General features: G+C 39.0%; 1 protein-coding gene across 1 annotated transcript in view; it reads right to left on the bottom strand.

Moving 5' to 3' along the window:
• The window catches only part of FAM81B (family with sequence similarity 81 member B), a 56,558-nt gene that overhangs the window by 15,845 nt on the left and 15,705 nt on the right, over positions 1-25,008 (bottom strand). The window contains exons 5-7 of the mRNA XM_037151706.2: positions 17,597-17,840; positions 13,388-13,506; positions 3,056-3,185 (exon numbers count right to left, since the gene is read on the bottom strand). Of these exons, the coding sequence (XP_037007601.2) occupies positions 3,056-3,185; positions 13,388-13,506; positions 17,597-17,840 (493 nt within the window). The remainder of the gene's footprint in view (positions 1-3,055; positions 3,186-13,387; positions 13,507-17,596; positions 17,841-25,008) is intronic.

Genomic DNA, 25,008 nt, shown 5'->3' with positions numbered 1-25,008 from the left:
AGCAAGAAAAGCTTAGGAAAGCAAGAAAAATAATTTGTATGGAAACAGAAAAAGATGAGGTAAAATGACTTAAAAGTTAAATGATTGTGTGCCTACAAAACAAACAAAACAAACAATTGAAAAATTACTCTTGTCAAGAGAATTTACTGAGTGGAGTATAAATTAATATAGCCTTCATAATATTCAACAACCAGTCACAAGATACATGAAATACCCATTATAATAAAGAAATAAACAAAGTCTTGAAATATATTTAAGAAAAAATGATGCCAAACTATATGAGGAAAATCGGAAACCCCTCCTGAAGGACATAGAAGCAAACCTTGGATAAGTGGGAAATATTCTGTTTGTAGGTAGAACATTCACCATTATGACTATGTCAAGGCTAAAATTATATTATAAATTAAATATAATTTTAGTAAAAATTAAGAGCAGAGTTTATTTGTTGATTTTTTGCTGGAACTAGGTGGATTTCAAAATTATATACAAAAACAATTATCACCAGGAAAAAAGAAAGTGATGGGAGGGGCTAGCCCTCCCAGGTATTAAAAATATTATAAGGTTTCAATAAAACAGTAAGTAAGATACATCCTATACTAGGAGAAACTCCAAATGGATCAAGTATTTAAATATAAATAATAAGGTATTGAAAATGCTAGAAGAGAATACGAGTACTTCTTTCACATCTTTGTGTGCAAAAGCTCTTTCTAACTGTGAGTTAAAATTCCAGAAGCCACAATAAAAAAGACTGATAAATTCAGCTACAAATAGGGAACATATGCATGTCAAAGACAAATGACAAACTGGGAAAATGTATTTTCAGCTCATATCATGAAGGACTCCTGGAAATTTAGAAGAAAAAGAAAAATAGGCCAATAGGGAAATGGATAAAAGACATGAACAGACTGCTCACTGCAAAGGATTTTAAAAAAACGAACTAAATAGTTCTTAAATATATGCAAAGATGCTCAACCCCACTCGTAATAAGAAAGGCTAATTAAAACACAGCGATGTTGTCTTTTTGCTGTCAGAATAGCAAAATTGAACAGTCGACAATACTGGTGAGGCAGTGAGGATGCAGGCCATTTCACTTACGGCTGGTGGGTGTGCAATATGTAAAAGTCCCACAGAGGACAAGATCTTTCAAAATAACAAACACAGGTACTTTGGACCCAGGAATCCCACTTCTTATATTTATCCTGCTTATACACAAAAATGACGTAAGTGCAAGGTTATACATTGCAGCACTGTTTGAAAGACCAAAATACTGAAAAGAAGCAAATGTCCATTATGAGAAACTGTGTTCAATGAACTAGTATATACAAAGGAAGAGCATGCAGTTGTTTAAAAAGAATGAAGAAGGTCTCCATGTTGTGATATGGTGGACCTCCAGGACATATTTGTTCAGGTAAAAAAAAAAGAGAGATACATTGTAATATATGTAATACTCTATCTCTTGAGTAATAAAGGGAATAAGAATATCTATTTGCATTGGCTTGTATCTGCATGAGGGATACTGAGAGGGTCCACACACACTGGCCGAAATGATGACCTATGAGAGGATGTGTTGACTGGTAATGGGGTAGGAGTAAAAATTCTCAGGGTATGTCATATGATTTTTGGATCATATGTGTGTATTACCTGTTTTTAAAAAACTAGGTGCAGATAGAAACTACAGTCCAATGTCACTTCACTTTTGAACTTAGATACAGAATTAAATAGTACCAATGACTAAATAGATTTTATTACAGAAATGCAAGAATGTTTTCAGTATTGGGAAATGTGTTAATATGGCACATGAGGAGGCCAAAGAAGTAAACAAACTCAAACAAAAAATACCCAGTGTGTTGATTTAAACATTCACTGATGTCTACAAAACATTTGATAAAATTAAATGTTCAGTCCTAATAAAAACTAAGTAGGAATGGATGGATACTTTCTTAACACGATTAAAAATATGCCAAATTAACAACAGACAACAAAACATTTCCAGTATAATCTGGAGCCAGATAAGGTTGCCTTCTATGATGACTTTTATTTAACAATATCTTGAAAGTTATAGTCAAGACCTTAAAAAAAGTAATGAGGTATTAAATCAGAAAACCAGACATAAAACTGTCATAATTTGTTGTTAACACAATTGAGCACCTTGAAAAACTCAGATAATCAACACAAAACTATTAGGACTAAGGTGGGAACACAGTGGGGTGGGCAAGCAGAGCCTCGTGGGGCTGGAGTAAACTGTGACACAGTCATCATGCTGTGCCCTGTGAACCTTTTCTCTGTTAAACTGGCTTCCTGAAACAGATCCTCAAACACCCAACTTTCATCTTCCCCAACTCCCAAAGAATTTCCACTTCACTCTCCTCAAACGACTTCCGAAAAGATGTGCTAAGTTCACATAAGGCCTGACAAAGTGGGGCACAGAGAACTTGGCATTGGCTCTTAGAGTCAAAACACCAACTGGTTGAGAAAGGGGAGAGACAGTTCAGTCAGAGAAGAACAAGAAGGTGGAGGCTGTGCGATATAGGAGTGAGTGGGGCCCTCCCCGCAGGTAGTTCAGTATCACTGGGTATAAAGGGTGAGCTAAGACATAAGCAGGGGCCAGCGTAGACATGGCCTTCAACATCCAGGACAATGGTCTTGTACAGTATTTTGTAAGAGACATAACCCATTGAAGGGATGTAACATGATCAATTCACATTTATGTTGGAACTTTAACAATAATAGCTACCCTTGAGAAATCCTTTTGCTAATAATTGATGGCTCTATAGTGTTTGAGGGGAACCTAGAGAGGAAGGAAGCAATGGCAATAGTGAGCTCAAGTGGCATACTTGATTGGGTGGGTGTATTGGAACATAGGAGGCACTCATTAAATATTTGTTGATTAAACTGACAGTATCCATGGCACTTGTGCATGAGCTGTCCTATTTAAGTCCTTTGGAAGAAAAGAGTTCTCCTGAATAGTTAGTTACCACTTTACTGGGCATATTGATAAGCTATAATGATCTTCAGGCAGTAAAACATACTATGAGTTCCATCAATTTTCAGTTACCTTCATATCCAAGTTCTTAGAAATAGTTTGTAGGGAAGACATGAGCTCTTGAATTGTTTTTTCAATTTGTCGGTACTCATGCCTGATGAAATGAAGGTCTCCAGAAAGCTTCACAATGCTGGAATCACATCTAGTGGCAAGATGGAAATTGGTCGTGAGATCAACAGGCTCAAAACATTTTTAATGCTATGGTAGGCTCTGTGCATTCATTTGATGGCGACTGTTCTGGAGTTCTTTGAGTAACGAGTTGGTAGATGTAGGAGCATATACAGGACTCTCCTTCACTTTCCTCCTCTTGATGGGAGAAACACCAGGTTGGATAACAATACTCAGGCCCAAACCAGAGAACTGAGTCGGTCTAGGTGAGAACATTGGGGGAAATTGGGAGGAAATTTTAGATTTTCAGCCTAATACACTAACTAAGTCGTAGGAGTTCTAATGTGTTTTTAATGTTTGAGAATATTCCCTGCTGCGTACTGTTAGGTAAAATTGAACATTTTTCCTTTTCTATATCATATTCTGGATCCCCTTTCTTCCCATTAACTTCTTCCCTTGGCTCCCAGATTCTCCATTCTCCTTTGGCCAGTAAAGTGCCCAGGCCCACCTAGATCTTCCAACCCATTCTCAAAACAAAATTTCCCTTCTTTTAACCCCTACCAAAGCTCCTGCTCTTTGAGTGGTCTCCATCAAATATTGCCTGTATTAGGGCAACAATTCACACTAACATGTGAATGAAGCTTTGGCCCATAAAGTTGCATTTGGTATTTTAAGGAAGGAACTCTAGTGAAATGGGGTCAGAGCTGAAGATTAACTATCTTGCCAGGATGTCTGGGAACCCACCCCACTACCACCACTCACGGCCTCTTCTGGGAGAGAGCAGGCTGCATACTGTACTGACTGTCAGTCTGGGCTGCGTTTTGTGTACAAGTTACCAGAGATCACTTTGAAGTTTGCCATTTGATGAAGTAATTGTTTTGACCGTCAACACATAACATGTATCAGGAACCACGTTTTCATGTTATGCTAAGTGCTATAAATAGTTTGTTTTATGACTGTTAACATGTTTTAGGATCCAGAAATAAATTCTATTTTTTAAATATTTTTGGTGCCAATGTTGAGTCAAAGGTAAGATGGTAATTTTGTCTGAGCAGTCCCTTGAGGCAATACCAGGGGACTGTGGTGAGGGGGGAGAGGGCTGCTGGGAAAAAAAAAAAGGAAATGATCTAATCCCCAATGGTACCTGGATGCTATGCACCACAGTCATGGACAAAAGCCATTTCACACATTTGTATATATAAAACATTATTGTCGGAAAAACCTCTATTGTGGGTTAGTTAGAATATTCTTACGTGAGTCTACATTAAGATCCCCAAGGACCACACAGCAGCGGTTGCTGCTACCCCTTCCTGACACCTTCCCCCAGCACCCACCTCGATCCCTGCCCGCTGGGACAGCTGGTCTGTGCATTGTGCACTGGTGGTTAAGCATCTGGTCTCTGGTGTCAGATAGACCAGGCTTTGAAATTGGCTTCTGCAGCTCCCTAGGTTTGTGATCCAGGACAAGTTTTATCAGCTTCTATGAGAGGATAATGATGCCAAGGTGACTGCATAGAAATGTACAACTAACTTATTTGTCCACTGGGTAACCATAGCAGTTGTCAGACACAGGCAATGGGGTGAGTAGTGTCTCCCAAAGTGCTGTGAGATCAACCTTCCCACCTCACTAGACGCCTGAATAACGTGGCTTCACAGGGTTATTTGAGGATGAAAGGAGGCAATGAATGCAAAGCATTTAGTCAGCACCTGGCACAGAGAAAGTGCCTACACAAAGTCAGCAGTTATTATTTATTTATTCAACTTGGGAGTTGCTGGCCTACTCATTTTCACCTCCTGACCAACCTGGCCTCCTCATCCTGCATGCTGGAGTCAGGGATTAGCTGTTTCTCAAAGCCTGCACTCCATATTTCAAAAAGAAGCTACTCCTTCTCTCCTTTTGTAGAATAATTTTATTGTTTCTTTTAAATTAACACATATTCATTATAAAATTTCATATGATACAAAAGAAAAAAAAACACAGAGGAGAGTTAACTTCATCCCTGGAGGGGACCAGTTTGTTTTTTGTCTGGCAAATGTGACTCAGCTCTGTATAGAAAATCTACAGAAGTAAGGTGGTGGGCAGGAGCCAGACCTTCAAACTGAGTTTTCCCGTGGGAATCAGGCCTAGAAAATGCATCCAGACTGCTATGGCTTGCTCTTGCTAAAACTCCCTCATCCTGGTCTGAAACAACAAATGTGTATTGTCTATCTTCAAGGTAATTTCCAAAGCCTGTGTGAATTTTCCCAAGAACAGAGCTAATCAGCTCATCGCCATTCCCCTCTGCATGTTATTTTCATTTTCTTGATTGTACCTAAAATGTAGATAATAACATTCTATGTAATAGATAATAAATCTTTCTCGATGTAAGACCCCAGGAAAACAATAAAAGCCCGTCTAGGCAAGGGTCGGGGCGCTCCCCTCTTGAGGGAGTGGCTGAGGCACCATAGACACTCTCCTCTTGAGAGAGTAGTCGTGCCTGTTCCCTTTTTCTCCACAGGATTGTTGTCGCCATTCATTCTCATCTTCAGTCACAACAGGTGGACTCTGCTGGTCAGAGTCCACCACACATCCCAAGTCCCATTTTTCAGAAATAATCATTGTTAATATTTGATTATCATTTCATATATATATACACAGACATATACATACACATATACATGTATATAATGTGTCATACATGTATATATACACAGACACAGAAGTCAGAAATACAATAAAAATAATTTTAGAATATTTGTATTGTTATACATGTCAATTTTAGTTTAAAATGTAATATTGAATTTTAATTTCATTTAAGCTAGGAAAGGTACCTGTAGTGAAAAATTTTTTTAAATTGCTGAACTTAAGATTTTATATGTATTATATATATAGACAAATACATTTCTTTACTACATATATTTGTTTCTAAACAATAGATATATTTGCTTCTAAAAATGTGATAAAAAGCTATCACAGATTGGAATTGGACTTTTTACACCTACCATTTCAACTGTAGACATTATTTATTGACCATGTGCTAAAAACTGAGAAAATAAGTTTATATACTTGTTTTTGCAAAAAGCTTTTGTTCATATGCTGCTATTTTGAAAATGTCATGTTATATGACATTTACACTGTGTTCTGTAACTACAGTTCCCACTGTTGCTTAGTCTTCATTCTCCAGTCTGATTCGTGTTCACTGACAGTTCTTTTAAACCACGATTTCCTTCCTGATAACCTTATTCTGATGTATTGCTTGGTTCGCCAGGTTTTGCCACCCAGACTGCAAATGACAGTCTTGAGAATGTTGGAACCTTTAAGATCTCAAGTGCTGGAGTGTGAATGGCTGTCAGCCCTCTAATACTTGAAAGGTAACTCGGTTAAGATAACAGCACTGGGTCACTTTTTCTTTTGTTCAGAACGTGGCAGGTGGAGCTCCCTCCTTTTCTGGCACTGGTGAAGGTAGAGAAATCTGATGTGACTACATTTTTTTCTTGTTTTATGTGATCTGTTTTGTCTATCCAAATGTTCAATGATTGTTTTTATTTTTTTCTTGGCGGTCAGTAACTTCAACGAGAATATCTTGGTTTAATTGTTTTTATTTAATTTTTCTTGGGTTGCAGTTTTTTGTCGGTGGTGTTGTTTTGAGCTATAAATTCAAATCTCTTCTCTTATAACCTTAAGTATTTTCCTCTTGAAGAATTTTTTCTGCTACTTTCAGAGCTCCTACTATTAGGTCTATGTTGAATGAGTTTTACTTGTCTGGCGTATACATTATTTCTCTATAAGCATTTTTATATTAAAAAGTATTTTCATTTTATTTTGTATGGTATTCTCATAATTAAAAAATAGCTCTATTACCTTTAGTTGTATTTATTCTATTTGGGAAGCTTCTAGAGTATTCATAGGTTTAATCTATGTAATATTTTAATTTTTTTCTTTTACCTTATCCCTGAGCAATTCATTCATCTATTTCCTTTTGTTGTCTGATACTCTCTTTTTGGGTGAAAGCTTTTTATCTCACATATTTTTAAAAGATTTTGTTTATTTATTTTTATAGAGAAGGGAAAGGAGAGAGAAAGAGAGGGAGAGAAACATTAACGTGTGATTGCCTCTCATGTGTCCCCTACTGGGGACCTGGCCTGCAACCCAGGCATGTGACCTGACTTGGAATCAACCCTTTGGTTCGCAGGCCCGCGCTCAATCCACTGAGCCACACCAGCCAGGGCTTACCTCATATTTTTACTAAAGTAAAATATGCCTATAATTTAAAAGTCAACAACAACTAAAAGGCTAATAATAATAGTGGTTCCTTGCTCTACCTCTCAGTTCTTCTCCCTAGAGGAAAGTGCTCACCCTCACACATAGTTTCAGAGGTTCATGGTGTAGCCAACTAACTCCTAAGCCTGTTGAGAATATTGTGATATAAAATGCAGTCATTTTCAACTTATCTCGCAGTTTTAAAATTGGTTTTATTATGTCAGGAAGTCAGTTTCCACATGTCCATCTGTTTTCTAGGTTCCAAGATTTCTGTGCTGATATCCCTGATCTTTGTGGGTTGATGTTTTAAAGAGAAAATCTAACTATAAATTTGGTGGGGCTTTTGGAAGAAGCAAAATTACATGTAACTGTTCTATCTGCAATTTTTAATGTTTCTCTTGCTCTTAATTTCTTTGAAACCAGGAGAATCTTTAATTTGAACTCCTCTTTTGTTTTTCTGGGTAATTCCTCTCATAAGGTATATTCATCAGCCTTACATTTTTATCAGTCTTTATATCTATCTATCTATCTATCTATCTATCTATCATATATCATCTATCCATCCATCCATCCATCCATAGATGATGGTGGTGGTGATTTTTACAGGCTAGATTCTTCCTAAGTACCACTCTTATTTTTTGAATGATTCTGGCTATCTGCAGATTAGTGAGTATGTCCTTGGTAGAGACTAAATCATACCCTCTACTCAGGTGTGTATGAGTCAAAATTTATAATTTCCTTAGGTGGCTGGTGGTGGGGCACACCTTGCCATTTTCCCCTCAAAAACCAGGTTGTGTATCTCACAGCAAGTCACTCTCTGCTGTGACACGATCACCTCCTCTCCTTCCTCATCCTGTTGCACTTCGGCCAGTTTCTCTCAGGTGTGAATTGGCAAAGGGGGGCGTCTTGGACGATGAATAACATGCTTGCATCTTCAGCTCCCTCCCCAGCTTTCTGCGTTGCTGACCCGAATCTCTAGAGTGTCTCTTATCTCTCCTGTGATTGAATCAAGCCCTTAGGTAGTAGTGCTCTATTCAGATTATTTGGCCTATACTTTTCAGGATTATGACTCTTGTTATGAAGGAAATCATTATGGTTAATATTACAGCATTTGGTAAGTGTGCTCTGCATGTCATCAGTTGTGGCAACATTCATATTATATGAAATATATATTATGTTTGTCTTCTTTACTTGTAAATGGCATTAAGACATCTCAAGTGAGAAGAGGGGAGTAAAACAATCTTTACTATCTTTAAGCAAAAGTCCTCATTCTTTACCTTTTAAAAATTGATAATACTCACAATATCATTATTGTTTCTTCAAAGGGGGCAACTTTTGCTTTTAATCACACATCAACATGATTTGCCATTTTTTTATATGCAGGTCTGTCCTGGGGTCCCAAATGGCCAAAGAGGGTTGGCCTCCTCTGGCTGCTACAGAGTGTGAGTCGGGGGCAGCCCTCCAGGTGCCCTGTACCTGCTCGCCTTCTCCTTTCACAGTGAGACTAATCTGTCAAACAGAGAGGGTGTCAGAAGCAGGCCAGGCAACTCAGAGCTCCTCGGCTCATTGGAAGTACTTGCTTTTAAACTGCCACTATTTGGGGATGGAAAATGTGTTGTGAAATTCAGAGCACATTGGAGTTATCAAATATTGAGTTTGATTTATGAAGCAATGACATGTTTTGTAAGAATTATGTTAAAATAATTTAATTTTACTTATGCCAAAATGATAATTGAAATGAAGGTCAATATATGTGGGAAGAAATAGTAATTAATCTGCTTTAACCTGTCTATCAGTCCATTGCTTGGCAGAAATACAGAGAATAGGAAAGGCAAATTTAAATCTTATGGCTCACAAACAGATTCTGGTGCAGATTACCAAATAGACTGGGGAAATTTTCATAAAAGGAAGACATTTCAAGGAAAAATAAGACCTTGTCTTCATACCGCCGCTTAAGATTGAAAGGGAAGGTAAGTAAGCAATTGGAGAGGAAGATGAAAGAATAGGAGGCACTTGAGTTTCACTCTTTCCTCAGACACATGAAATAAACAGCTACATGTGGATCAATCCCCTCTGGAGAAAAACATGGTAACTCTTATACATGGGGCAAAGAATATACCCATATTAGCCCTGGCTGGTGTAGCTCGGTGGATTGAGCATGGGCCTGCGAACCAAAGGATTGTGGTTCGATTCCCAGTCAAGGCACATGCCTGGGTTGCAGGCCAGTTCCCAGCAGGGGACCCACAAAAGGCAACCATACATTGATATTTCTCTCCTTCTTTCCTTCCCTTCCCCTCTAAAGATAAATAAATAAAATATTCAAAAAAAAAAGAAAGAAAATACCCATATCAAAATGGGTAGGAAGAGCTGATATACACTAATGCCATAAAATCCATCCTTGGCACAGTGCTTTGCAATTGGGAGGGAAACCCCAAGTCCCAACTTCTTCCTGAGGAGTGCAAGGTTTGAACCCACATCAAACACTCAAGCTTTTACAGCTGCCACCTTGAAGGCTGGCTCCCAATTCACCAATCTCTGAGAGACGATGGGTTCATGTGTGAGTGCTGTTGGACCACGGAAAACAAAGAGGGTGGTTTCAAATGGCCGCAGGATTAAAAACTGGCCCTGAATGGGCATTTGTCCAAAGACAACATATAAGTGGCCAACAGGTACATGGAATGATACTCAACATCGCTAATCAGCAGGGAAATAAAACCATGATAAGATATCACCTCATACCTGTTAAGATGGCTATTATCAAAAAAATAAAAGATAAGTGTTGGAGAGTATGTGGAGGAAAAGGAACCTTCATACACTGCAGGTATGTGAATTGGTGCAGTCATTATAGAAAACAGTATGGAGGTTCTTCAAAAGACTAAAACTAGTAACATCCAGCAATCCCTCTTCTGAATACCTCTCCAAAGGAAATGAAGTCAGTACCTGGAAGAAATATCTGCACTCCCATACCCACTGTAGCATTATTCACAGTAGCCAAGTCATGGAAATAAGTGTCTGTTGATGGATGAATGCATAAAGAAATTGAGATATAGATGCACACACACAATGGAATATTTTCAGCCTCAAAAAAGAACGAGATATTACCATTTGAGACAACATGTGTTAACCTGGGGCATTATCATAAGTAAAATATGCTAGACACAGAAGGACAAAAACTGCATGATCTTATTTATCTATGGAATTTAAAGAAATCAAATACATAGAAGCAGGGATAGAACAGTGGTCATCAGGAGTGAAGAGGTAGGAAAAATGAGAAGGTGTTGATCAAGGGGCGCAGGGTCGCAGCTGTGTAGGAGCAGAAAGTCTAGGGGTCTGATGTGCAGCATGGTGATGATATTTAGTACTGCACTGAAGAGTGGAAATGTGCTGACAGAGTATAAATCCCAGGGGCTCTATTCACACAAGGGAAAGATAACTATGTAAGGAGAAGGTATGTTAATTAGTTTGAGTGTAGTATTCATTTCATGATGTATATCAAATCATCAGGTTGTACACCTTAAATATATGCAATTTTTACTTAAAAAAGGAGAAACAAAGAAAAAAGAACTGGAGCAGATCAAAGAGAGTTGCATCTTTTCTCGTGATATTATTTTATCCATCTCTTGGTTTTATTTAAATCTGTTTGTTATTTTGCCTTGTATATAAGACAGGATTTACAAGAATAGAATAATAGGTTTGTAAGTATGTAGTTTGCAGAAAGAAATGAATGGTTGGAGTGTCACCAGAACACCAGAATTGAATCAAATTGCAAGTTTCATTCAAAACAGATGTTTTCTCTTTATCTTCTTTGCAAAGTCATGGCATATCTAAGTAGGGTGTTTGTGTTTATTTTATTGTCTTGCTTCATCACTTATACAAATATACAGTTCTTTATATGTATGAAATATTATAGATAATTAGGAATTTAATATATTCTAGACATATAAAACATATTTACACATAATATAATCAATTCTATATGTATATATGTGCACATGAGTGTGTACACATACAGGTATTATTCCGGCAGATTCTGTTTCCCTAATGTCTATGTTGCATATTATCTTCTCTGAACTCTCACGGCCAGTGCTTACTGCAGGCCCTTGGCATTTCTTACCTTTTTTTGCTGCAATGGGCTTCAGTTCATCTTCATGCCTTCTTCCTGTACCCCACCGATCCACTTAGTACTAGAATGTCACTAAATATGGTATGCCATCCATTTATTTTAAATCTTCCCACGGCTATTTATAACCTTCTATGTAAAGTTCAAAGTCTTTACCTTGGCCCACGAGATCTCTCATCACCCAACTCTGGACCGCTTCTCTAGCTTTATCTCCTAATCTCCCATCTCTCCCTAAATGCAAATCCCAAAATATCAGAATGAAAATACTCTTCTCACAGGTAGGTCATTGAACATGTCACAATAATTCATCTGAGTTCTTATGAACATGTTATTCCTTCTATGTGAAATGCCTCTCCCACCCTTTCCTGTCTAGCTAACTGTTATGTAAATCATTCAAGACTCATCTCAAGTGTCACCTCCTCCAGGAAGCCTTCTTAAAGCCCCAGTCTGATTGGGATATTCTCATAGTGCTCAGGCTTTCATTATAGTGCTCACCTCATGGCTTATATTTGTGGCTTTGTTTTTTGGGGTAGATTGTAAACAGATATAGGAAGGGGACCTGTGTTACTGAGACCCCAAATCCTAGCACACTGCCAGGCTCATAAGCGCTTATTATTGGGTTGGCCAAAAAGTTTGTATGTTTTTTTTCTGTAAAATAAACACATTTTTCATTTTTACCAATTACTTTACTGATTTGGATATTTTGAGTATGTTGGCTATCTCATGCTATTGGCTTCTAGTGGGTAGAGGCCACTAGAAGATGCAGTTACACATCTTCCGATGCATAAGACAGCCCCATAGCAGAAAAATTATTTGGCCAAAATGTCAATAGTACCAAGAAACTCTGCAAACCGCTTTTGACATGTTTGATCAGTCAACGCGCTTTCTCCATACACTGCACAAATCTTTCTTTGTGTTTCAGTTATGTTTTTACCTTTCTTGGAATAATAAAGCACAATGTGCCCAAAATGTTGCATTTTTCTTCTATCTTTAATATTAAAATGGCTACACAAAAATTCACCAATTTTGATACGTTTTTAAAAAAAATACATGCTGATATGACAGCTGTCCTAATACAGTCTAACAAAATTGTTTCGAATGAAGTTAAAGACAACTAAGCACTACTAGAGGCATCGTACAGAAAAAAATAATGGATTTTTTGGCCAACCCAATATATTTTTGTTGAATTGGATGGAAAAGTTTGTGTTAGGTATTAATCACCTAATTCTTATTTGTTCATTAGTACTTCAGAGTGATTAAGAAGACAAAGGTAGGGGTAATCCAGGAGTGAGGAAAGAGGTGCTGGCAGGAGTTGGAGAGATGGGTGGTATTCAAGGTCAGCCATTCACAAGTTTCTTTGACGTTTCTTCCAGAGTGGTCCTGCTATTGTCAGTACCAACAGGTGTTCACTGAGCTGCATACCATCAGTTCTTTTGATCAGAAATCTCATACATAAGTTGTCATTCAAAATTTTATCCATGTCAGTAGATCCATTTCATTAAACTTTTACATGTAATTCTTGTATAGTTTAAATGTTTAATCAGAATTTGGTACCTCTGGGGGTTTCTATGTGGTTTTGAGGGCATGTCTCTGCACGGATGTTGGTGTTTGGACGACTGAGGGCTGCAAAGGTGAGACTCGTGCCACGTGCGGTTGAACTGGACATTCTGTATAGAGGGGCTTTTATAGGAACCTTGGATCCCTCAGGCAGCCTGAGGCTTTCAAATTCCGTGACACACTTTTCCAACTACCCTGTCATCACTTTAGCTTCATGTAAAGACAGTATCTTATTTGGAACAATACAGAACTTACTTGGGAGTGAGAGTTCAGTGGCCAAGGACTGACTGCTAAACATTAGTTGTTATGCTGTATCTCACCTGGCTACTCTTCCTCGAAGGTCTCCAACTCCATGGAGGTGTTTGGTGTTTAGCTCCTGTACTGCAAGGTTAGTTCCTGTGGCCGCCTGGTCTCGAACTCTTATTTGGTTTTCTAAAACCTGTAATTTTGTGATAGAATTCCTATTAATTTCTCTTCACATATGATAATAAAGTATCATTTAAAGCAGAGGTTAAAAAATCAAATACATTTGTAAGTTAGGCTGATCATTTGGCTAGGAGAGTGGTGGAGTGTGATGTCAGAGGGAAGCGCTCCTGCTGCATCCCAGGGCGGCGGCGATGGCTGGACTCGAGCTGACTGTTGTCGGGTGGGCACAGTGGTTTCACTGGGTTTGAATGGGAGCCAGAAACCCAGATTTTATGTTAAATTTCTGCGTTTAAATATTGACATGTTATTCAAAAGCCTTCCTCAGTCATGTCTTCACTATGTCTTGGTGTTCTGAAATAGAGCCGACTGACCTATACGGTCAGACTTTGTGGTCAAGAACAGTAGTTTAAAATATCTTTTGCACTCATAATATAAATATTAATTTACTAATTAAATTTTTGTCCATAAAAATTATATCTCACTTGACATTCAAAAAAGTTCCAACATAATGTCAGGACTCATAAAAATAATTTTTATATATTTAATCAGAAAACAGAGAGAGTATGGGACTTTGGAAAACACATTTGTGATGTGAAAAAAGCATTCAAGTTCAGTTGCTATAGATAATGAAGGCCTGAAGTATGTTTAAACTTATGTTTATAAATTTTCTAAGGAAAAGAATTTTTGTAGCTAATAATCTATAGAAATTTCAAAGACCATGTACAGAATCATGCCCATTTATAAGATGGCAGATCAAGACAATTTAAGAGCAAATTAAGCTTAAATGAAGACATAAAGGTGTCAAAAACAGCAGCTAGATTTTTTTGTTTGTTTTCCTTAGCTTGTTTCTGCATGTGTGTAGATGCCTTAGTCTGGGCTGCCCTAACCAGACAGCACAGACTGGGGAGTTTATGCAATCAGAAATGTATTTCTCACAGTTCTGGAGGCTGGCAGTCCATGACAGGGTGACTGCCTGATCCAGTCCTGGTGGGAGCCCTGTTCTGGGCTGCAGACTGCCAGCTTCTTACTGGGTCTTCATATGGTGGTAGGGGCTAGGGAGCTCTGTGGAATCCCCCTTAGGAGGGTCCTATCCCCAACGCTATTCACAAAGATTTCACCCCCGACCTAAGTACCTCCCGAAGGCCTTGCCTCCTAATACCGTCACATTGGGCATTGGGGTTTCAACATAAGAATCTGTGAGCGACTCAAGTACTCGGATCACAGCAGCAGGTGCTATCATGCTTTGTTTTGGTAAAGAACAGTGAGTGATGAAGGGGAACATGCCCTACTAAGTACCAAAAAAATTTGTAAAGTAAGGGTCAGTAAATCAGTGTGGCTAAATAGATGTGTATTGCCAAATAGATCAATGTAATTAAGACTTCAGTAAATCTAAGACAGAAATATGTTGTACAGGAGCCTCACAAATCAATGGAGGAGGTTAGTGTCATAAATGACATTGGGCTCTCTCATAACTGATTCAGAAAATAATCCATTTAGATCTTTATCTCAGGTCACATCAATGTAGATTTTAGAAAAAAATAGATTATAAATAAGTAAAATGTTAAACCACAAAACTAAAAGATAATAGAGAAGACCATTACATCTTTGAATAAAGAAATTTCTATTCTTAAAATTGAGAAAAATCACAAAGCAAAATAATGGGCTGTTGAGGTTAATAAAAAAAGCTTCTAAAAACATTGTAAATATAATTAAGATAAAAACAACAAACTGGAATAACATTTATGACCAGTGTCGTTGCCAAAGGTTTCCGTGCCGGGCTGCCAACAGCATGCACCTGTTTGTGAGAACCCACTGTATGTACCTCTTTCCAGTTTCGTCAGTGACATACTGTTGGTGTTCGAAATGAACCACGTTGAGAGGATTTACACCATGGAAATAAGCAGGTGATGCAAATCAGACTCTTTTCACCCATGAAAATTGATTGCTGAGTGTTAAACATTTACCAGTGTACCAGTTTAATTTTCTTAATAAATTTAAAAAATGCATCAAATCAGTAAGAACTAAAAAGCACCACCCCTCTCCAAACACACTGGCTAAGGCATTAAGAGATTATTGACGAAGAAAATGTAGATTCTTATAGTCACTTTTAAGAAGTGAAAAGACACCTCATTTCTATCTCGTTGAATTAGTGAAGATTTAAACAATCCATCTCAATGCTGGCATCAGCACAGTGGAGAAAGTACTTTCATAGAATGCTAATGGAAGTATAAGTAACTATAAACTCTCTGGAAACCAATTTGGAAAAATGAGTCAAAAGTTTTCAGGGTTCATCCCCTCATAATTCTACTTCTGAGAATGTATGGTATGGAAATAATCCAAATGCTCATACACTCATGCATAAAGATACTTCAGTATTAGAATAATTAAGCATATCACGGTATATACAGCATCCAAAGAGCTTTAATGAAACATGAAAGAGTTTATGACATAATTTTATATTAAAGATTGTGCTTATAAATGTAGCCTCAGCATTCTCTGTATAATGTTTGGAAGAATTAGAGGGAGATACATTTGAATGTAGAGATTACCCTTTGGTGGTGGAATTATGAGAAATTTTTGTTCCAGGTTTGACATTTTTTCCCTAAACCTTCAAAATAATTACAACAAACAAGTATTACTTTTATAAGTTGGGGGAAACACTGTAAAGCAATGTTAAACATAAAACTCTTTTCGTGAATTAAAAATTAGTTAATTTAAAAACATAGTAAATTAATCTTAAAATATAATTAGTTGGCAGCTTAAAAATTAATTTGATTTTGAAAATAAGCAATCAAACCAGTCTCATCATTTTTCCTATATATGCCAAAATTTTAACAGAATTGTAAATATTTTGAGATTTTACATTTTTGGGGAAAGGTTTTGTTGGGTTTATCTTTTTTCAAGATAATCTAAGATGATTATTATATGAAAAGGAACTCTTGGCAAAACTTCTAGAGATCTGGGAATATCTCTTCTCTTAATGCTAAGATTTTTTATTGGGGTATAATTAATATGTATTAAAATGTAGAAATTGCCTTGACTAGTGCAGCTCAGTTGGTTGGACACCATCTTATAAAGCAAAAGGCCACTGGTTCAGTTCCCTCCTGGTCAGGGCACATGCCTGGGTTGTAGGTTTGGTCCCCAGGTGGGGTGTGTACAAGAGACGATTGATGTTTCTCACATCAATGTTTCTCTCTCTTTCTCCCTCTCATCAACCGCCCCCTCAAAAAATAGTAGAAATCAAAGTGTGTATCTGGATAATTTTAATGAATATAATCAACTATGTAACAAGTATTCAGATCAAAATATAGATTTTTCCAGAAGCATTTTGGTATTTCTGAGAATGCTGTTCTATTTCCAATTACCAAGAAGTTTTGACTGCTCAACTGGAATCTTATTTTAGTGATAGCTCTATACTTGCTTAAATTTCTCAACATCTTAAAGGCACTGAGTCCCTTGTCTCTCATCACTTTTATGACACCTTATTATGCCTGAAAACGCCTTTGAGTGATTTTAGAAATGGCATTGACTTTTAAGCCCTGGAGACCTGAAGGGATTGAAGACCATTTCTTAGGAACTTCTAAGGGAAGATGATTTAAACAGAGTGAATAAATAGCAAGTGCAAATTCCCTGAAGCCTGAGGGGTTGCTATGTTGCAGGGAGAGCTGGGAGACAGTGTGACCAGAGCGCAGAGGGAGCAGTGGGAGATGGGGGTCAGAGAGGGTTTGGGGGTCAGACTGTAATGGGCCAATGAACCAGCATCAACACTACATTATAAAAACCTCTATTTGAGATGATTGCATTAGTATAACCTTGGAGATTTAGACTAAGACAAGACAAAATATCTTAGCACAACATGTGACATAAAGCAGCAACTGTCTTTGCTGTTGCATACATATTCAACAAATAATTTTTTGAATAGAATTTCTTCTACTTTTTGGTGTATTCGAGCAGTTGGAATATTGAACTTTCATCAGAGGCAACTAAATTGTCATTATGTAAATTTAAACAATAACAACTCATTTCTATAGTTGAAAAATGACATTGGTGGTTGAAAATCTTCTTTAAGCAATGATGCTAACATATGGGAAATAAAGAACTACCTCAATGTTTTGGCTGAGTTTTTTGACAATGCTGGTGATGGTCTGAATATGGTTTTCCAGTAACTTCCTGGCAAGTGACTCCTCTTTTTGAAAGCCATGGCTCCCCTGAAGGCAAGCCGAGAGGTCTTCCTTGATGCGGAAGGCTTGTTCAAGGAGGAAAGCTATGGTGCGCTCCTGGGTGTTCAGTCTGTCTTCTAGGTGACTTCTCTGGGTGTGTGGAATGACAGGAAGGAAAGCATGATCCCTGGGCAGGAAAAAGAACAACACCAGTGCGGTTACAAGAGCGAGCTTGGAGGAGGCAGAACCAGAACTTGCATCCTCACTTCTGCTCCTGTATTTTCTCACCTGTGAGAGAGAAGTCTGGTAGGACTTTGGCATCTGTGTGGTTAGAATCTTGGTTCAAATCTCATCTAAGAAGCAGTGCTGACTTATGCCTTTATCCTGTATCCTGCATTTTTCATGTTTCCCAAGCAAGAATTGTTCTGTATTTTACTTACTATTCTAATAAGCCAAGTTGGATCCACATAAATTTAACACCTATTAATTCAATATTGAGAAGAGGGCTCCTTTCTTATAAGTGAAAAAATAATAGTTCAATGAAGAGTAAATGAATTAAATAAGAAAAGGGTAAAGACAAAGGCTAGGACTATTTAGTATTATGGCAAAGAAACATAAGATCCCGATAGCCCCTATTGGCATTAGCATATGACTCCTTCCTGTAACAAATAAACTTCTTGAGGGACAAGCTACTTTTGTTGTCATTTTCTTTAATTTACTTTGCTTAGTTTTGTGACCTAGTCTCTGAAATCACATATCAGTGGTTTTGCTTTAGTGTGTTCCTAAGAAGCAAGTCACTAAATTCAGCCTATTTTCTTGGGTGGGGATGGTGGTAGAATTGGGCTCAACCTCTTAAAAAATGAGATATCAAAGACTCTGTGGGCATTTAAAAACCACCGCTCTGTCACACTCATAGAACTGGCTTCTGTCTCTAGTTGCACCTTGCCCTGCACCCCTCCTCCTGCTGCATCAGTGCAAAGTTGGTGGAAAGCAAATTGGGGGTCATTCTGAGGTGGGGGTCTGGGGTCTGAGAAGTGATGGGGATTCTGTGGGGCTCACAAGACAGACTTTGGAACAAGGGAACAGACAGCTCTCCCCCATGGCCAGGGTTGCTGGTGTTTTTGCAGAGCCCATGGGTGAGGCTCGTTCAACCACAGCGCCCTTCTGCTCAGCCCTGGTTGGTCCTCAGAGAACCCACTCAGCTTCAGCGTCCCAGGAAATTGAAGCTCTCAGGGACCGAGAGTTGAGGTCTAGAGTGAACAAGCCAGCTAAAGGGAATTGGCTCCACAAGAACATGACAGCTTATGTGAAGCAGAGCACAGTCAGGAGGGAAATGGGTTACACAGTTCCTTGGGCATTCAAGTTCCTGGGCTTACTTTGATTCTGACCAAAATGCTGACATGACTAGTGGTTTCCCATTTTCACTCCCTTTTAAAACCTCAGAGGGCTTAGAGAGAAAAAGTGAGAAAACTGTGAAAACCCCCTTGGGAGTGGGGACTAGTTCATACCAGTGAATGTGTGGGGTGGTGTAGTGGCTGCTGTCATATGCCACCCACCTCCTCTTTCAGGAAGGTAGGACTTATTTCTCCAACTCCTGGGAGCACTACCAGTGAACAGACCGCAGCTGTTAGCCTTCTCTGGAAACTATCTTGGTGATAAAGACACTTTCCGAAGGTCATGCCCACTTCCTAGGGCAGCTCACATCCAGTGGATGGTCAGTGTGTGGGCATAATAAAGGCCTGGCCCACTTGCTCTATCTCAGAACAACTTTGAGGATCATCTCCACTTCAGAGTTCCCTGTGGGGTCAGCTGATGTCTTCTTGGTACTGCATCTCAATACTTTTCTTTCTTCCCAATGGTTTCCTTTCCTTCCCTTCCACAAGTGTTGATCCCAGAAGGCTCTATGATAAGCCTTCTGTTCCCCAGTCTCTGTCTCAGAGCCTGTTTCCTGGGCAACCCGACTCTAGTCAGATGGCTACTTGGGCCTGAGACAGATGTGGTTATGGGAGAATAAAACGGGGAGGAGGGACCATTGTAGATCTACTTTTGTTTCTCCCCCTATTGCCTTGGGACAAGCTGCAATAGAATCCTGAAATTTCAGACCCAGGTTTGTGTCCTAAAGACTAAGATCATGCAAGACACAGACCTGTGTTGGTAAGAAGCTGAAAAAATAATAACCAACCACCTGGGGAACAACTGACCTTAAGCAGTTGCTTCTGTACTATTCTACTTCCACATGCCTCAGAGGTGGGAAAGCTACTGCTCTCCCATTATTTCTTCCTAAGGAGCAAAAGCTAAAGGATAGGAGAAATTATGCTGTACAATGAGGGATTCTTTTGTAGAATGTAGAATTATGATTTCACTGTCCCGGGGGCTCATCCACATCCCACCTGCCGAGCCCAATGAAGCTTATGACACTCCATTGGAGACCAAGGTCGGGCTGCAATCCACAGGAGAAAATGAACCCACAGGTCAAAATAACAGGACATTTGAGTAGCATAGTCTTTATAAAAACTGGCCAACAAAGAAACAAATCAGTGGATAACAGAGTCCTACAGAAGAGAAGTAAAAAATATATGCAGTAGGAAATTGTTAGAAAGGCTAATAAACATATTAAGAAATAAGATAAGGGAAGATATTAGAAAAATAGATACAAAAAAGCTAGAAAACATCAAAAGTAAACCAGTAGAGATATTAGGCACAAAAAAATATATAACTGAAAGAAAGAGAAATAAAAGATGGGATAAAGATAGCAGAGGGATTAGCTAAAGAATCTAGAGATTTGGGAGACCTGATGAAGGGAATTTACCAGGTAGAAAAAGGAATGGCCACACTGTTTGGAGAGATCTAGGCCAGAATTTGAAACTCATGTTGGTCCAACTCTAAAATTAAATGCTAACCTTAACTCTCTTATATTCCTGTTATCCTAGGAGATGAGCAGAAGTAGGGGATGCATTTTGATTAATGCTACTCCTATGACCTAGCAGGGTGGCAGTGGAAATGACAGAACCACCCCCATTCTCCATGTCCACTTGTTCTTTAGTTCATTCTTCCTTTCTTGGCCCTGGACGCCATTCCCTCTTCTACGTTCCGTTCTAACAAAGAGTGCACCCTCCACAGAGCAGCTAGAGTGGTCTTTCTAAAAGCGTAGATGATAGCACTTGCCTGTTTAAAACCCTCCAATGGCTTACCCGTTCTCTGAGGAGAAAATCTTTGCTCTCCTTTCCAACCTCTTCTCCTCCTACTCTTCTTTCCATTCCCTTGCATTCCTCCACATTGGCCCTCTTTCTGTTCCTCAAACAAACCGAGCTAGTTCCCAGCCCAGGTTTTGGCACCTGCTGTTTCTTTGGCTTCACGGCTGCATCCTTCTCATTGTTTAGTCTCCATTCCACCTCAGACAAGGCTTCTCCTCAGTCACCTTCTCTCATAATGCACCATTTCATCCTCTTCATAGCATCTGTTATTACCAAAAACTATCTTATGTGCTTGTTTGTGTTAACATTCTTTTCTCCATTACCAGAATAACAGCTTTTGGCCAGTTGCTCGAACTGGCTACACAGTGTCCCAACACTGAGAAGAGTGCCTGACACATAGTAGGTGGTCAATAGATATTTGTTGAAACTGACTGACTTCTCTGGCTGTTTGCTCCTTTACCGCACAGTTGTTGGAAAATAATGGTTTCATGAAGCTACAAGGCATTGGAACTTCCAGATTTACAGTTTCCTCTCTTACGCAGCATAAAATAGCCTCTGTCTGGGCGAGGCTCTGCTTTCCTATTACCTGCACGTCTGAGCAATGAAGAAGGCTTTGCTAACAGTTTCAATTAATCAGATTCCATCTACCACTCATTTGGCTCACAGTGTTCTCCTGGAGAATTACCAAGTGGATATTCATCTCGATTAAACCCATTCCCCTAAATCCCCAGCGTGCTGACAGTGCTACCCTGGTTGTCTGAGTCACAGGCAGAAGGGAGGAGGATGTCCAGCCCCACTGATGGTGACTCAGAGCCTGGTGGTGGACTGTGGATTTTCTCATTATTTTCCTGAGCTAGTGCTTCTTTCTGGCCTCTAGACAATCTGCAGCAAGAATTTGCCAGGGAAAGCGTATTTGATCTTCAGTCTTCAGTTCCATACTGAGACTTGTAAATTATGCTGCATTCCTTCCATTCTGCCTGATTTGCTTCATCCTCCTGCCCTCTGTGTCCTTTGGGGCTGGAGGTGAACTAATCATGGTGGCCTCATCCTTCTGGGCTGAGATGCAGTTAGTTTAGGCAGAAGTATGTGAACCAATTCTGGCCAGTGAGACTCAAGGGGAAACCTGCTGTGGGCTTCTGGGTAAGGTTTCTTTGCCTTCAAGAAGAGACACAAAGGAAGAAACTTTCCTTGTCTTTGCTGGATGTTGTCACATCTGTGCCTGATGCCTGGAATTCTTGGGGCCATCTGATCATGGTGGGAAAGAGGATGGCAAGCAGAAAGGATGGAAAAACATGAGGGTTCTTGATGATGTTGTTAAGCTTCTTATTAAACAAATTCTAGATTTTTTATGCGAACTAATCATTGCTCTTTCATTTAAGCTATTTTGGTTTAGGTTTTTTTTTTAATATGCATCTGAAAATACTATATCTATATTTAATAACTTACTGGTAAAAATGTCAGTTGCAATAGAAATATGTCAGTTTGTCAGAATTTATTAAATGTCTATTCTAGTCCATACACACTTTACAATACTTTCATTCCTCAGGGAACTTAGTCTAATTCAGTGTTTCTCATAAACTTGAATTAGTATTAAGGGGACGGGGAAGACAGGGAAGCTGTTAGAATACAGATTCCTTGGCTCTACCATCCATCTACTAAATCATAATCTTGGGGGTGTGAAGAGGACAGCAAGAATATGTGTTTCAAATGAGCACTTATGTGATTGTAATGTATTCTAAAAACTGAACAGCACTGTTTTAAAACTGGTCATGTGGAGTCAAGAACACTATAAGGCAGGATATACAGGGTTCAGCACAAAACCCCCCTTTTATTACAAAAGCTTTTATTACAAAATCATAAGCACGTAATTCTGTAACATAACAGTATCATACTCAGGCATACCATACGCTATTTTAGGTGACATGTTCAAATTGCTGTCCATCTCGTGCAAGACACTCACATACCGTACCAACCACACTCAAGCAGGCGTTACTTCTGCCGGACCCTGTGTAATAAAGTGCTGAAGTGTGAAATATGGGATATGATTTCTCAAGCTATACAGAAGAACCTTGGCAAGTCGAGAGGCAAGATAGACTGAAGGTAGAATATAGGTTCTACCCCTCTCCAACCAAGTGTTTCTATTCATTCATCTTTAAACAGTGCTAACAAGGCCTACTTCACTGTACGGTTGTGAATTCGGAGATGACACGTGAGAAGCATGTGCCATACAGCTGCTCTGCAGTCCAGGGTTAGGCAGGACCCATGTGCACTCATTCTTCCCATGTGCTGTTGGCTGGTGTCAAGACTGTACCCAGAGGAGATGAGGAAGCAGACCTAAGCCAGCAGACATGTCAGTGAAACGAGGCTGCTTCTCTGCTCAGACGCCAGCTTGTGGTCCTTCCTGTCTTGGCTGGCCTCAGTGTGGCTGCTGGTCGGCACTGGGGGAAGTCTCTAGGGAGAGTAGTGCCTGGTGCTATGTAAATGTATTTGCCTGCAACCCGGGGGACATTAAGAGACATAAATTCTGAACTGTAGTTGTTTTTTTCCTTAAAGTTTATTTTTTAAAGTTATGTTATATTTAAGTGGAGGGTATTCTTTTTGAAATTTCTTCTTATACTTAAGATTTACTATTAATTGGAGTGTTATTATTATAACTTATTAATGAGGCTTAATGAAGCACCTAATAATGCTCTGCTTAGTTCCATTTACCTGATTCCTACAAGATGAACACAGACCTTAGATCTTTTTCTATTTCCATTCACCATAAGAAAGGAGAAGGTTTTCAAATCGACTTTTCTGAATTAACAACTGGAAGCATGCACCTGTGAACAGTCTTTGCTGTATCAAAGCGTGGCCCCCATGATTCTTTCAGCACATGAAAACCATTCGCTGCTTCATTAGTATACGCAGTGTATCAGTATATGTCAATTTAACTATGAAAGGAAATGTAACTGAATATTCCAGACTAGTCCAGATGGAGTTACTAAGCACAGGAGGAAGACTCACTAGGGGGCTTTCAGAGAGAGTTTTGGGATTTACATAAATCATTGATGATGTAGCTGACAACTGAACCTGAACAGATTTTCCACAGACTGAGTTCTGCTGCTCTGCCGTCGCGTGACTTCCACGAGCTGCGCTGGCGCTGGCAGATGCATGGGTACACGGAGCCTCTCACTTCTCTGCTTGTTCTGTTCTTGCGAAAAAAGAACTAAATTTACTTAGAAGATTCTGGGAACCATTTTGGCAACCTCTAATACTCAAGACACAAAAATTTGAAAATTTAACTTCTTTTCTAGAATAGGCAAGGGCATAACTAAATGAATATTTCACTTTTTGTGAGATCTAGTTAATATGACTAGTTACATTCACAGTGCATAGAGTTCTGTCCAGAAAATATCCAGCCATGTCACATGAAAAAGAGACATTTATTGGAGAAGAGACAAGATACAAGAAATATTGTACATAAGACAATGATACCTCAGTCCCTATCAAAGCAGGCACCTGGGGATCTCACACAGTTTTCCCAGTCACCATCACAGTATTTTCCTGAATTTTATTGATGCTCTGAAATATCTTCCCTTTCAAAGGTGATTTTAGTTTTGGGAAAAGCTGGAAGTTGCAGGGTGCTAAATCTGGGCTGTAGTGGGGCTGAGTCACCTGGGTGATTTGATGTTTCACAAAAAAAAAAACATCAAAGATGTGATACATGAGTGGGTGAGTCGTCATGATGAAGCTTCCAATCAGCTGCCCATAGTTGCGGCCTTCTGAGTCATCAGAATAGTTTCCAAGGAGGAATTTTCAAGCTTAATGCAAAATTTGATGCAGTGTCATTATTCTACTCAATCATTTTGAATTCAATGGCTACACAGTACACATGCTCGCTCAATGGTGTCTACAACCCCCACTGACTGGTACAGTGAAGTTGTCATTGTTCATGCATGAACATGTCAGTCCACTCTCCTTGGCTGCCAGGTTACATCGATGTCACACAAACCATTATACTAACAATGGCTTAACTTTTTCTGGATAGACTTTGTATATTGAAATTTTACAGACCATTTTGATGCCTCAGACAAACAATCTGAAGGTGTAGTGTAGCAATGAAATTGAAAATATACTTTCTGATGTTTTCTCTATTGCTTGTTTATAACCATGCTGGAA

Source organism: Artibeus jamaicensis, unplaced genomic scaffold, assembly GCF_021234435.1.
Source record: "Artibeus jamaicensis isolate MK-2021 breed Jamaican fruit bat unplaced genomic scaffold, CSHL_Jam_final contig_3214, whole genome shotgun sequence".
NCBI lineage: Eukaryota > Metazoa > Chordata > Mammalia > Chiroptera > Phyllostomidae > Artibeus > Artibeus jamaicensis.
This window is presented reverse-complemented; position numbering and strand designations above follow the sequence as displayed.